The sequence below is a fragment of the Pelmatolapia mariae genome, linkage group LG10_11 (assembly GCF_036321145.2).
Source record: "Pelmatolapia mariae isolate MD_Pm_ZW linkage group LG10_11, Pm_UMD_F_2, whole genome shotgun sequence".
NCBI lineage: Eukaryota > Metazoa > Chordata > Actinopteri > Cichliformes > Cichlidae > Pelmatolapia > Pelmatolapia mariae.
The window spans coordinates 63,215,342-63,228,751 of record NC_086236.1 but is presented as its reverse complement, the minus strand read 5'-3'; the positions used below and the strand labels follow the sequence as shown (position 1 = coordinate 63,228,751).

General features: G+C 38.3%; 1 protein-coding gene across 1 annotated transcript; it reads left to right on the top strand.

Annotated features, from left to right (window-relative positions):
- The first annotated feature begins 261 nt into the window (after positions 1–261).
- On the top strand, positions 262–12,711 carry sh3d21 (SH3 domain containing 21). Its single transcript, XM_063486884.1, has 17 exons — positions 262–382; positions 990–1,147; positions 1,259–1,316; positions 2,209–2,315; positions 3,249–3,339; positions 3,420–3,478; positions 3,560–3,599; positions 4,009–4,103; positions 4,441–4,542; positions 4,883–4,934; positions 7,079–7,132; positions 7,225–7,342; positions 8,192–8,357; positions 9,710–9,778; positions 9,900–10,096; positions 11,683–11,746; positions 11,881–12,711. The coding sequence occupies exons 1-17, from the start codon at positions 379–381 to the stop codon at positions 11,911–11,913; spliced, it is 1,467 nt and encodes a 488-aa protein (XP_063342954.1). The 5' UTR covers positions 262–378; the 3' UTR covers positions 11,914–12,711.
- Positions 12,712–13,410: the final 699 nt, after the last annotated feature.

The following is a 13,410-nucleotide window of genomic DNA, read 5'->3' as shown; positions in this document are numbered from 1 at the left end:
AACTTACATAGGGAAATATTTTGCTTGCTGCACATTAATTATGCTGTCATTCTCATAAGTCTCACTTATCAGAGTTACTCTTTCACTAGAAACCTGTCTTACCTGTTCTTCTGCCTCATTTTCTCTCTCTTCCTTCTCTCTCTCTTGACTGTCTGACCCACTCCTACTTTTTGCTGTTGATTTAACATGACTAGCCGCAGGAAAAGTTGCTCAATGTTAATGTTTGACAAGTAGGAAGAAGGTCCTTCGTTGCCATATCAAGCAGCGTTACACACACAGCCACACTCTTTCAGTTCTCCTTCTACTCAAAGAGTTTGTTTGCTGCTTTGTAGAGGGATTACATATTCAAATCAAAGGGAGATCGAATGAAGGACAACTATGGGTGAGTCAGCATTATCAGTTTTTTCTTAATAAGCCAACTTCATGTCTGAGTATTTTGACTAACAGTTGCCTTTTTGTGGGGAATTCGTGGCAGTGGTAAAGAAAAGCTGCTAAGTGTTGACAAAAGTTACTGGATTTGTATCTGCTTGAAATGCTCCTCCAAGAATTTATGTATTGTACCTGACATGTACAGGCATGCAAAAATACGAAACCTTACTCTACAGATACTAGAGTGTGTACGTTCTAGCTCTTGCACAGACTGTATCTACAAGATTTGTGTTTGCTAAACAATTAGGGAAAACCTGTTTTTACATACATCCAACATAACAATACCATACTTTCAGTTCTTTTAAGAATCTCTAAAGTTCTCTTTGTATTCAGGAAAATAGTGACAACATGAATAGTTGTTTCACTTCTCTGTGATAAATGAAAACTAAGCATTTTAACTGTAATAATCCACATTCAAGCTCATATTTGCTTCTAGCCTCCACTGCTTAGGGGTTTGTCTTGTTTTTTTAAGATGTCAGGGCACATCACTTGTGAGACAAGTTACACCAGCCTTTGTGCAAAGAATCTAATTTTCTGCCCCATTTACGGATGCACTGTAGAGGTGCTGGTGCTGATCGACTTTGAGAGCAACTCAGACGACGAGCTCACAGTGAGGGAGGGGGATGTGGTCAAAAATGTCACCAAGGCCAGTGAGGAAGGATGGCTGCAGGGGGAGCTGAGAGGGAAGAAAGGCATCTTCCCTGCCAACTTTGTCCAGGTCTGCCAAGGCTTTACTGTCCACAGTACTGTACTATTTGCTATGCATATATCTGTGTTCATCTACATTGCATGCAACACATGTAAAATATGACTTATTTGGTTTTAACAGGAGGTCCCAGTCTATTTGAGAGGAGAGAGCAAGAGGGAACCACGAAGCATTAGAACAAGTAAAATGCAGAGTTTGAATTCTCAGCACTTTCTGTTCTTTACTGTCATAACCTTAAAAAGCAGGAAAGGAGTGGCAGACGCTTTAATCAGAAAAGCATTTAAAAGGAAGGAAAAAAATGATAGAAAACTAATGAATAAATGCAATATTCACTTCAATATTAATTCAGTTGTACAGCACCAACAGTTGCCTCAAGGCGCTTTATATTGCAAGGCAGATCGTACAATAACACATACAGACGAAAAAACCCAACAACCATATGACCCTCTATGAGCAAGCACTTTGTCAACAGTGGGAAGGAAAAACTCCCTTTCAACAGGAAGAAACCTCCGGCAGAACCAGGCTCAGGGAGGGGCGGCCATCTGCCGCGACCGGTTGGGTTAGAGAAGGATGCACATTACAATTAAAATATGAGCAACTGTTTTGTTGTAAAATAAAAGGAATTTCTAAAACACTGCTATCACTAACTTAGAATAGTCCAATTGTGTGCAAAAGATCCAAATTAACCACGCTGGTAATGCAGCGTCAGTCATTTAAAACTACTCTAAGTAAAGTTCCTGCTAAAAAAATGACTCTTGCTACAAAACGAGCCATCACAGCAATACAGTAAAAATAGTTATTACAATAATATTCAAAACAGGTTGCTCTTTACATTTACCACATCCTTGCAATGCAAAGTATATCTAATTCTGCTGTAGAAAAAAAATGGACTTTGTGGGAACAGACATGCTCAGAATGTGAATAATTGCTCCAAGCTATGCAATCTTAGCACTTTCCTGTTGAAACTTGATAACAATGCTTTCTAGCCCAAAGACACTGTTAAAGAGCTCTAAGTTTTTCATTAGAAGAACATTATGAACTTTACTTTGTCTGACAATTCTTTCTTTTTTTAGCAAGGAAGAAACCGACAAGAAAATGTGAGGTACTGTTTCCCTACAGTCCCGTGAATGAAGACGAAATGGAGCTGGCTGCTGGTGAGACTATAGAGATCGTCAGAGAGGTACAGTTCTTATCACGCTTATGGCTTTCACACTTATATCTGATCTCTAAATACCAAACTGTGAGTCAAATGTTAGCAGTAGATTATGGGCTTAAAATAACTAGGTTGTGGCTGGTGAAAAGAAATCTCTGCGATGACATGACAGTGAATACCTGATAGCAGCTGCTGAGAAGTGAGGCATTTTCCTGTCACTTCCTGAAGCTGCCCTGTAGTCAGAACCCTGCACTATAGCGATGATATGTAAATCAGGGTGTTGTCGATGTGTTTGCTCAGCCTGAACCTCTCTGGGTAAATAAACAAAGTTTTGAATATGGCTTTATTTGATCGATTTCTTTTTATTTATAATTAAACTCATAGTTCACAGCAAGCATAAATTTTCTGAAATCCATGTGAACTGATCAGACTAGTCCTGGCAGTTCTGAGGATCATTCGTCAGACACCTTAAACAGGCCAATCAAGTGTCTGGAATGCACCACAAGATGATATTTCATGTAAACCTAAGGTGGTAGTGCAGCTATTTACTTGTAATTTCACATATTTTTAGCTAAAGCAATGTTGAGGATAGTCAAGTCATCTTTATTTTAAATAACACATTTAAAAGACATCAAGTGTCGGCCAAAGTGCTGAATAGACGGATAATATAATCAAATAAAACAAATTAAAACAGATAAGATGGTTGTTGGTCTGATGGTTGACTGTATCTACAATTTACAAGAAATCTAAGAGTATTGTACAGATTTCAGTAAAATAAGATTAATTTGTCTCGGTTATGGCTGTTAGCAAGTCTCCTTGACTTCTCAGTAGATTTTAGTTTTCTCATTAATTTGTTTAATAGCGCCAACCAATGACAACAGAGATTGTAGAACTTGTTTTTCTGTACAATATATAATAACCTGTGAATTTTGATGGCTCATGACCTACTTTGCATGACAGATTGAAGATGGATGGTGGATGGGGGTGAAAAATGGCAAACTAGGAGCATTTCCATCAAACTTTGTCAAAGAAATTTTCATTTCTCCCAAAGGTTGGTGGCAAAGTCAGTTAACAGAGTTTTTTATAGTTTCATTTTTCATATAAAACTTTTAACATTTTTCATCTAAACAGATGTAAAATACAATGAGGGCAAGGCAAGACCAAAACTCAACGCTGTGTTCAATAAGGAGGTTTGTAACAGTGGAAAAACTTTTCTAAAATATGTATGAGCTGTTTTCCTTTTACTTAATGCTGTCTTTGTTCCCATTCAGATAACTCAGAGAGCAAGTGTTAGGAACAAAGCAAAAAAATGTAAGTTCAGAGTTTTATACATTTACATCACATGCTAGCTTTCTCACATGAGACACTGGTTCTATTTCTGAGCAGCATTTTAAAAGCTGCTAGACTAGTATACAACGTCAGTAGGACAAGTGGTAACTCCTTGTACTTTTACCTTTATGGGTGGGGTCAAACCAAAATACTTAACAGCAATATTCCTTGATTAACTACTTCACAGAGACATCAAAGTGAGCGATCTTCCAGGGTTAAAGGTTTATAACTTACCTCAAGTATTACAGTCTTTTGTAATCGTTGCTGTTCTTTGATTTAGTGTTGTTCCAGGGTGGATAGAATTAGTCATCACTAGTGAAACCTCCTCACACGTACGACAGTTTCTGCAAAGTTAATAATCATGCTATCTCTTAACACCGTATCTCCTCAGCTATGGAGTGTTGCAAAGTCATGTTTGACTACAAGGCCAAAACAGAGGATGAGCTGGAGCTGAAAAAAGGAGATGTTGTTGTGATACTGAACAAGGTTTGAGCACACTTCTTTATTTTTTTATTAGCTGTTCTATGCTGTCACACTTATGACAGACTAATAAATTCCCCTGGATAATTTGCTTTCTTAAAATGTACCATATGGTTCTTCCAGAGAAACCAGTTGTGTTACTTTCAAGACTGACTAGGGTTAAGGACAGAAATGTGGCACTTGTCCAGACATGCTAAGGAAAAAATATTCGAGATAGCTATTTCGTGTTGACACGTCGTGATCTGCTTGACTTTTGATGACCTTAGGTTCAGAGATTTCAGATCCCTAAGGACAGAAGCTTGTTTTAACCTCTCTCAAATGACTCTTTAATCACCATCTAAAGGAAACAGCAGATGAAGGCTGGTGGGAGGGAGAGCTAAACGGCCGGTGCGGCTTCTTTCCTGATAACTTTGTCATGGTGATTCCACCGATAAACAGCTTGCAAGTGAGTGGACAAAAACACAATCTCAAACATAACCCTGTTGGACTGGAGTTTAACTGCACTGCAATGAAACCATGGGCATGCTTCGGAGTAATTGATGCTATGCATACTTTTTTGTCATTTTGAAATGCCCTTTAAATATAAAATACATTATGTCTATTTTAGTAAGTCTGCAACCAGTATTCAGTGACTCAGTACTGTCTTTAAATACCGTCTGCTTTGGACTTACTCACTGAAATTTCCCATTTGTGGAAACAGTGTGTAGAATATTGAATATGGGACAGAGTATAAGGCACATGGAGTACCAGAAAACTTACTTTTTCATTTCTTTTTCCTCCTGCAGACAGGGACCATAAGCCAACCACCTGCACGAAACAACTCCAAGAAACTCTCAGGTAAGAGAACAGCATGAATGTTTCCCTGATCAAATACAGAAGCACAGTGGTTGAAGCTCTTTGAAAGTATGATGTGGAGCTTGACATTTAGGTTCACGACCAAGTCGGAATTTCTGACTGCAGCAGTGTTTTGCTTGGCAGTGTGCTGACTGTTTGGCCTGTAATGGGTTAGGCAGGTCAACATTTACACAGTTACATAATAATTCAATAAAATATAAAAGTTTTTTTTTTTTTTTTAATTATTGGCCTCTGTAGTGATCTATGAGAAAATAAAGACGTAGAGGGAAAAAAATACCCTGAAGTCAGAGGAACTATTTGAACATTTCTTGAGATTACATGCATTCCACATAACGATTCATCAGACGCAAACAGTGAAATGCCCTAGTTACATTTACATTAGATATGAGACATTTTCATCTTGTGACCATGTAAAGGAGGTTAAACAGATTTAAACACTTGCCCTGTAGCACACAGCATAAACTCTCTAACCCACAAATGGGGCCACGCAGGAAAAACTCATCATGAAAAAATGCAAAAGAGCAGCAAATTCTGGCAACCTGGATCCTGATTTTTTGGGGGGGATGATTTTTCCTTAGAAGATAACGTTAGCGATCAATCACAGCAGTTATTGGCTTTTTAACTTTTTTAGTTTAGTCTGAAATCTAATATATTCTGTTGACTGAGTTTTGATTTTATATAATATAAGATTTCTAAACTGAATTAAGTATTGCTGTTGTATTTAAACAGTTTTAAAGAAGAGACTGCCCAGTAATGCACCCTTTGAATTTCGAAGAGGTAGAAATTTAATCTATGAATCACACAGCAGGATGTGGTTCATGGAAATTGTTTTGTAGCATCAAAAGTGTCTGCCCAGACAGCTTTTTAAAAGGATTCAAAATATGCACCCTCACTGAAACTTAAATAGGCAGGTGAAAATAAGGCCAAAGGAAGTGGCACCAGTACTATGAGAATTACAGTGCAGCCTCGTACCAAATTGTACTCATCATTTCCACACAGTATCACTTGAAAGATTTTCACAGGAAGTCTCAGACTGTAGTAAGATGGGGGATGGTTAAACTGGTCATGTGACATAGTTTAGGAGTCTTGGAGGAAACAAGGGGGTGGGGGACAGATGAGAGCTCTGTCACAGATTTTCCACTACCAGCAACAAGCAGCACTTGAGCTTCTTCTGCTCTGTGGATGGTTTATTTACGGGGGGAATGTTGCACAATGCGTTGCATAACACTCAAGGTAGGCTTCCTGTGTTTTCATCCGATCCGTTACAGATGTCTGAGTTTGATGTTAGGACTAAAGCAACATTTTTTTGTCCGATTTCTTGAGGTCTTTGCATTGGAGCAGTTTTACATCTTAGATTGCATTCATTCAGCAGGCCTGTAACCACACAGCTCATTTTATCTGTTTGAGAATAATCACTTCACTTACATGACAAACAGAGATCTGTCACATAACTTTAATGGTTTAACCTCTCTCCAAGGTAAGTCCTCTTACGGTCTGTATTTTTTAAATATGAGATGACCCAGAGTGCCAGTCCATGGTCAGTTTGTTAAGACCTGGAAACTGTAACTGCATTGCTACTAAATCTAGCTGTTACCTGATTTGCTCTAATTACGTGCATATCTTTGTCATAACATGCCACTCCTAAACCTTACATTTGAACACCATTAGCATTTTTCTACACCATAATGCTTTTTGGACAGTCTTATAGTTCTTTGCAAAACAGTCATGCACTTTTTGTCATGAACTGAGGGCAGAATAATCAGAATCAAAATCAGGAGAAGCCACACTTGCAAATACAATATTATTTAAACAATGGTATGTTTGCTCAGCATGCATGCCCTGCACAGCGACAGCACGCTCATTCACTCATTCTGCTACAGACAAAAACATCTGGGAAATGCTCTGCTGATCAAGAGAACTTTCAGCGAAACTGCAAATGTCTGATAAGACCTTTTTTTCCTGACAAAAGCACAATGTAGGACATCACTGCTTTTGTCTGTGCTGCCATTGTTATGGCCGTACTAAATAAAGTGCCTTGAGCATTTTAAATGAGGACCCATTATATTTGTGTGACAAATGCAACTAGTAATCAGCGGTAAAATTTAATTTAATGGGTTTTTTTTCAGTAAAGACAGAGGAATCAGCAATGGAGAAAGTCGGTCCAACAACAACAAAGACAAGTAGGTAGAGATCGTAGATGCTTTTATTATCGTACTAATTCATCTTAAAAAAAAATCCTGCTGTGGACTAATGTGATGATTTTGTTTTGCAGATGATAAACCAGAGCCTAAAGACCTAAGAAGCAATCCTCCAACCAAAGTTAAGCTTCCACCCATCAACAAACCCAGCCCGCCTCCAGTCAAAGACAAGCCGAACAAGGTTTTACCAAAGTGAGTTTTACAGAAGCGTCTGTGATGTTCTCTTTCACTACTTGTAACTCCATGTGAAACCACTTTCTGGAGACCTGACCAGAATAGTTATTCATATGCAGCCTTTCTAAAGCAAATAGGCCCTCAGAAAATGTCAGGAACACTTTCTCCTCTCTGGTCTGGCACCAACAGTGGAGCATTTAGATGTTAAAGGTTTTTGGTTGCAACCACCAGTTGCTATGGTTTCCTTAAAGAAGAATGCCAGGATGCCTGACATTTAGTGGCTCAGTGGAAATTGTGGGATGAGTCAGATCAGGCCGAAACAGACGAGAGCAGCCCATTTCCTGTTTCCTGAGCAATAACTCACAAACAGCCTTACACACACAAAATTGAAAAAACAAAAACAGGCCCGTCTTGAGAAGAAGAACACGCTTTTGAAAAGTGTTTCTGTGCAAATTTGCCTTTTCCAGCTTCTTTAAGACTCCTCCTTCATGTTCATCTAAGCTTATCCCACAAGGCTTTTACAGCCAGGCTGATATTTCAAAAAACTCATCAGTTATAACCAGCATTTAAAACGTTATAAAACTTAAGTAGTAACACTGAATACAGAGTTACTATAGAATATTATAGTGATTTTTCAAGACTTTATTTGCCATGCTCTGCACCTGCACCTGCACCAGCACCAGCGCCCAACTCTATTCAGGAAACCAGAAACCACATACAAACTCTCCAACCCTCTGCGTCAGTATTTCTTCACTAAATACATCAATAGGTTTCTTTTTTTCAGATCTGAAATTCAGATCATTCTATTTGTCTGTAATTTTAATAAAAAGGGCTGTTCATTCGAAGGTATATTGTTGTTTTCTGTAGAACCAATGGTGATGTGGCTACTGTTCCACCGAAACAACCGGAGGAGAAGGAGACCGACGAGTTTGATGGATTGGAACTGCCGACTGAAAAGCTGAGCCATCCCACAGCAAACAGAGCCAAACCTCCACAGAGGAGACCACCCTCAGGACTCCCCATAGCAGCACAAGTATGTCCGCATTAGCGACCAATACCGATCGATCTGTGTGGCAGTGTGTACAACACGGATGTGAAGAGCTTCACAAGAAACACTGAAATTATAACCTGCATACCCACATGAGTAGGGTTGTCAAAACAAGTCATTCTCAATACTAAAAACGACTGTCAGATAAGATACTCATTTGCAACAGTATTGATGCGGACAGCGTCGTCTTTGCTTCCTTCTGCTGACACACAACCTTTACACAGTACCTGCATGCAGGTGTCCACACAGGCCCTCCCCTTACCAGCAGCTGAAGCAGTTGGCATTTACAAGACTACAAGAATAAACACCTGGAGGAATTTTGAGAAGTCAAAAAAGCTTCCATTTTAACAACCCAAACATGGATATTATTGTTGCTCTTGTTCTAATCTTCATTCTTGTTTTGGGGGTTTGAGGGGTTTTATGCTCCTGTGGTATCAAAAACAGTATTGGGTATCAAGTATTTCCTGGGTATTGATACAGTGTTAACCAATATTTCTGCAGATGAATCAAAGGTTTATCAGTTTTCTGTTTAATTTTGTGCAGTCAGTTAAAGCACAATTGTTTGAAACAGTCCTTAATAGTTTTAGTGATTCTTATAAATATTGTGTCCATGTTGGGATTAGAACCATTTTTAGCAATAATATACCATAAGCCCATACTACTACTACTACTACTACTACTACAACTAATAATAATGTTATTAATTTTGTGCCTCTGCAGTTCACACTTGTGTTGTTGTTATGTTTTGAGACTTCTTCACACCTGAAGCCCTGAACCTTTATAGACAGTACCCCATGGAGGTGTACATGGGAATGCTAATGATATCTGATATCATTTGAGAGTACAATAAACAGTCTTTACTCTGCCACCTCCCTGGTTTAAAGTCCATGCTGTGTCCGGTTGCACTGATTTGTGCAGTTGTGACTTTAGGGCAGCTAACTGTTATTGCATTGGCTTCATGTGTTTTGGTTCATGCTCTGCATATTGAGAGTTTCTGAAAGGGACCATCTCCTAATGTATGCTACACATTGTCCCAATCTGATTCTCCCGACACTGTCAAAAGACAATTTTACAGAAAAGTGACCAGTTTTTATGGAGAGCCCTCTTGCTCACTGACCAAGAAGACTTGTTATGACTTCTTGGTCATAACAATTTATCTGGAAAAATGAAAGAATTAGAAGAAAGAGAAAGCGAGCTTGTACTTGACCACCCAAAAAACCCACCTAGCTGTTAATCCTGCAAAGCTGAAAAACCAGAAATCCTAAGGCATGCTGTGAAGAATGACTATTAGCAATGATTGACATTTAAACTTGACTGTTCTTCTTTTGTACTACTAGAGCAGCACGGACCAGACAGATGCAGAACCAAAAAAGTTTGAAACGGAGATACTGGCTGGCTTGCAAAAGGTTTGTAACACTCTGTGTTCTGGGTGAAATATAAATGAAATCACATAAGTTTGAGTTCAAAAAGTTGTTCTATGTAGGAAAATGTGCAGTATGAATTTTTTCACAATTAAAATCATTTCAGACAACAGAAAATCTTCTGCCCACCCCTCCAAAGCCCGATCTTCGACCCAAGACACCACCTCCAGTTCGACCAACACCACCCAAAGTTCTCGTAGATAACAAAACTGTGACCTTTAAAGACGAGCCAACTGTGGAAAGTCTGCAGGCTGAGATCAAAGAGCTCAGGATGACTTTGGAGCTGCTTGAGAAACGACAGGAGTGAGTACAACTCACTTGTTTTGTAGCCATGTTTGAAACCTGAGACATGACAGGTTTATGACAGGCTAAAAGTTACTTTACAAACTTAAGTCAATTTTGTAAAGAAGATCTTCATTACATTTCAGTTAACGCTCTTCTAAAATAAAAAAAAGAAAGATGCCTTGCAGCACAAACATACACAGGAAGTGACTAATTCAAACCTAGCAGAGAAATACAAATGAATGTAACTGTGCATGTTCCATCATAGGAAACCCCCTCCCCTCACCCTCCAAAAAAAAAAAGCCTGACTCAACAGCTCTTTTGTATCTCTTGATCTGAAACGTTACAGCAGCCTGAGTGATAAACATGTGCCACACTCTGCAGAGCTGTAGACATTTCATTTCCTGATCAGTGATCTTCTTAAGCCTTTTGAACTCACCAACCATCAGTTTGAAACTCAAATTACTGTTGTTCCCTAGTCAGTAGCTGAATGTTTTGCATTGTACCAGTAAAACCTTTGACAGTATATGTTAATTACAGGCAAATACACAAATCCTAATGGGATGTGTGTGAAGACTTGTGTAACTGTATCTCAAGCCGTGTTTGTGTAATCAGTTTTCTAAACGTATAAAAAGATTTTCTAAATGCAACTGATATTTGTGAATGTGTATTCAAGATCATTGTGTGCATAATGCATGCACAGATCTGTCAATGTCTACACAGTTATTAATAGATGCAACTAAACATTTTGATCCAGCAGCTTCCTGCTTGGCTGCTATGGTAGACCTACAAAGGCATGTGGCGATCTGTCTGTAAATCTGAGGTGTTGTCCGCTCTGAGCTCAGACTCACAAGCTCAAACATACCACCGACTATAACACCTGGTGATTTCAAGTATGAAACTGCTGAACGGGGCGGTTCATGGCTGTGGCTGCAGTTGCAAGCTTGACTACAATGAAATCTTAAACTGCTTTAGGTTTAAGATTCACACGTTCGTGTGTTTTCAGAAAGTATAGCGAGTGATAGTTTGTAAAAATATAACAGAAGTCCTTTATTGCTGAGACGAATGTGTGTAAAAACTTGAGTTAGTCATTAACCTGTGCAGTTTGGATCATCAAACAGGTGTTTTTTAGCGAATAAATGTTTTTATTTATTTATTTACCCATTCTAAATAATCCCTGTATGTATTCATTATTTTTGTGACGTATGGAAGATTGCAATGGGTTTGTGTAGTGTAACCCCAATTTCTCCCAAGGGAGACAAAAAAGAGACTTTCACTTAGACAGCTGCATCTACAAAAACAAAAATTTTAAAACATTTGCATATCTGAGTACCAGATTTTGAGGTTTGTGTGTTGTTGTTGTTGTTGTTGTTTTTAACATAAATTGCACCCACACCAATGCCCTAGCATATCTGCAAAAACTTATATTACCATAATAGTTCAATAAAATTAAACTATTAAAATAAATGTCTTTCCTGTTAGAGCTACAGAAGTAACTTTCTAAATGTATTATTATCTTGACTGGCACTGCACAGTGTTGTTGACCTATTTAGACTTACCAGCATCTCCAACCTCCTCATTTTGTTTTCTTTGTCTCTTTTTATAAGGCGAGACATGCAGGAAGTGAAAGAAGAACTGAGGGATGAAAGAAACAAAAGACTAGCATTGCAGGTCAGTGTCTTGACTTCTTACTTACTGCCTGCTGCATAATGGGTGAAAAAATAAGCAGCAGTTGTGGTTCCAAGATCATGAGCGCAGTATAATCAGTTGTTTAAAAGGGTTCTTTTTGTTGTTGTTTCTTACAGGAGGAAGTGCAGAGTTTGAGGATGAAGCAATAATCCCAACACAGACTGTGACTAAGCTGCTTGTCTGACACTGTGCCATGCAAGCTCTTGGACTGCAAATTTCAGAAAATGAACATTTTTTTCTGACACTGAGAAAGTAAAAAAACAACAAAAAAAACCCCTCCCTAAACAGTATAGCTGGAGTTAATATCAAGCTACTCCTGTAATGGAGTGAAAGAACCAGATCCTCCAGAAGACTTTTAAGTAACATGCTGTTTGATATTGGAATGCCAGAAATCTCATACAGGTCCTCAGTTGGGTATGCCTGGAAGCAAATTACTGTTTTACATGTTTTCTTTTTCGATCGTCTTCTTTATTACTTTTATTGTGGATTACAGGTTAGGCTATTTTTAATATCAGAATTTGTAATATATGCAGCTGTACATAGGAGGAAATATTGTTAAGTCTTTTACAAAGAGCTAAAGGATAATTTACATCATCATAATGGGCTTTGTTACCTGAATGTCAAGTGAGATACTACTGTCCAAACTATGCCATGTTAGTGAATTTATGCAATGTAATGTAATGTTGCAAAGATCCACTAGGGGGCCCTCTTTGTCTATTTTTTTTTTTTTTTTTTTACATAAGGTGTTAAGTTTTTCTGTGATTGCTGGGATTTATGGAAATGACCTGGCAAAGTAACCTCACATTGGAGAAGACAAAAAAATCAGAAAAAAAATACATTCTTCATCCAAAACAGTAACTGTGTTAACATTTAAGATTTAAGCGAGTGGCTCATGTTAATGGATAGTGCCTTAAGAGGGGAAAAAAAGGAAAAGAAAAGAAATAAAACTGTGATTTAATGCACCAGGAGTTTGTGGTCAGTTTGTGTCAGAGAAACACTGACTCACTCTTAAAACACCAAAAAGTGACTCATCAGTGGATGCAGAACACATGGGAGGAAAATTATTGAGAAATTATTACACCCATTGCAGGAACAGCTTTGGACAATGCAGTCTTCACAACATGCTAATGGTAGTGCCTCTGTGAAGAGCATATATGAACAATGCCTGGAGCTATTTAGGAATCAAGCTCTGAAACTCTCATGGAAACAAAAAAGTATTGTGAATCATGCCCATTATTGATGTGTTCCTTTATGGACAAACAGTAAAACAAAGAGTCTGCTGACAGTGCAGAAACCTTCCATAGGATATCTAAAAACAATAATGTCCTCTCTGTGAAGAACTGCATGTGATTTAAATGTTTATAGAAGGCAAGTTCTTCTTACACCAGAGATACACCAATAAAGTGGAATATCTGCACAAATACTTTATTCCTTAGTCTTAGATGGTGAACTCTGCACAGTGTACAGTAACACTGGTGGAATTTAAACTCTGTAGAGAGCACTGAAAATGGAGTAGTGAAAAAGTTATCAGAGCCCAGAGGTCACACACACACACACAAAAAAATTCCCAAGTTAAATTTAGAAATAATGAAAGATGTTGACAAAGAAAGCGAGACAGACGCTGAAACAAATCTGGATTTGTACAG

What these genes read in the sequence shown, in the direction of transcription:
- sh3d21 (XM_063486884.1), top strand. An exon ending in AATTTTCATTTCTCCCAAAG is followed by an intron (nt 3,340 to 3,419) that starts GTTGGTGGCAAA and finishes TCATCTAAACAG; the next exon opens with ATGTAAAATACAATGAGGGC. An exon ending in CTGCTTGAGAAACGACAGGA is followed by an intron (nt 10,097 to 11,682) that starts GTGAGTACAACT and finishes TCTTTTTATAAG; the next exon opens with GCGAGACATGCAGGAAGTGA.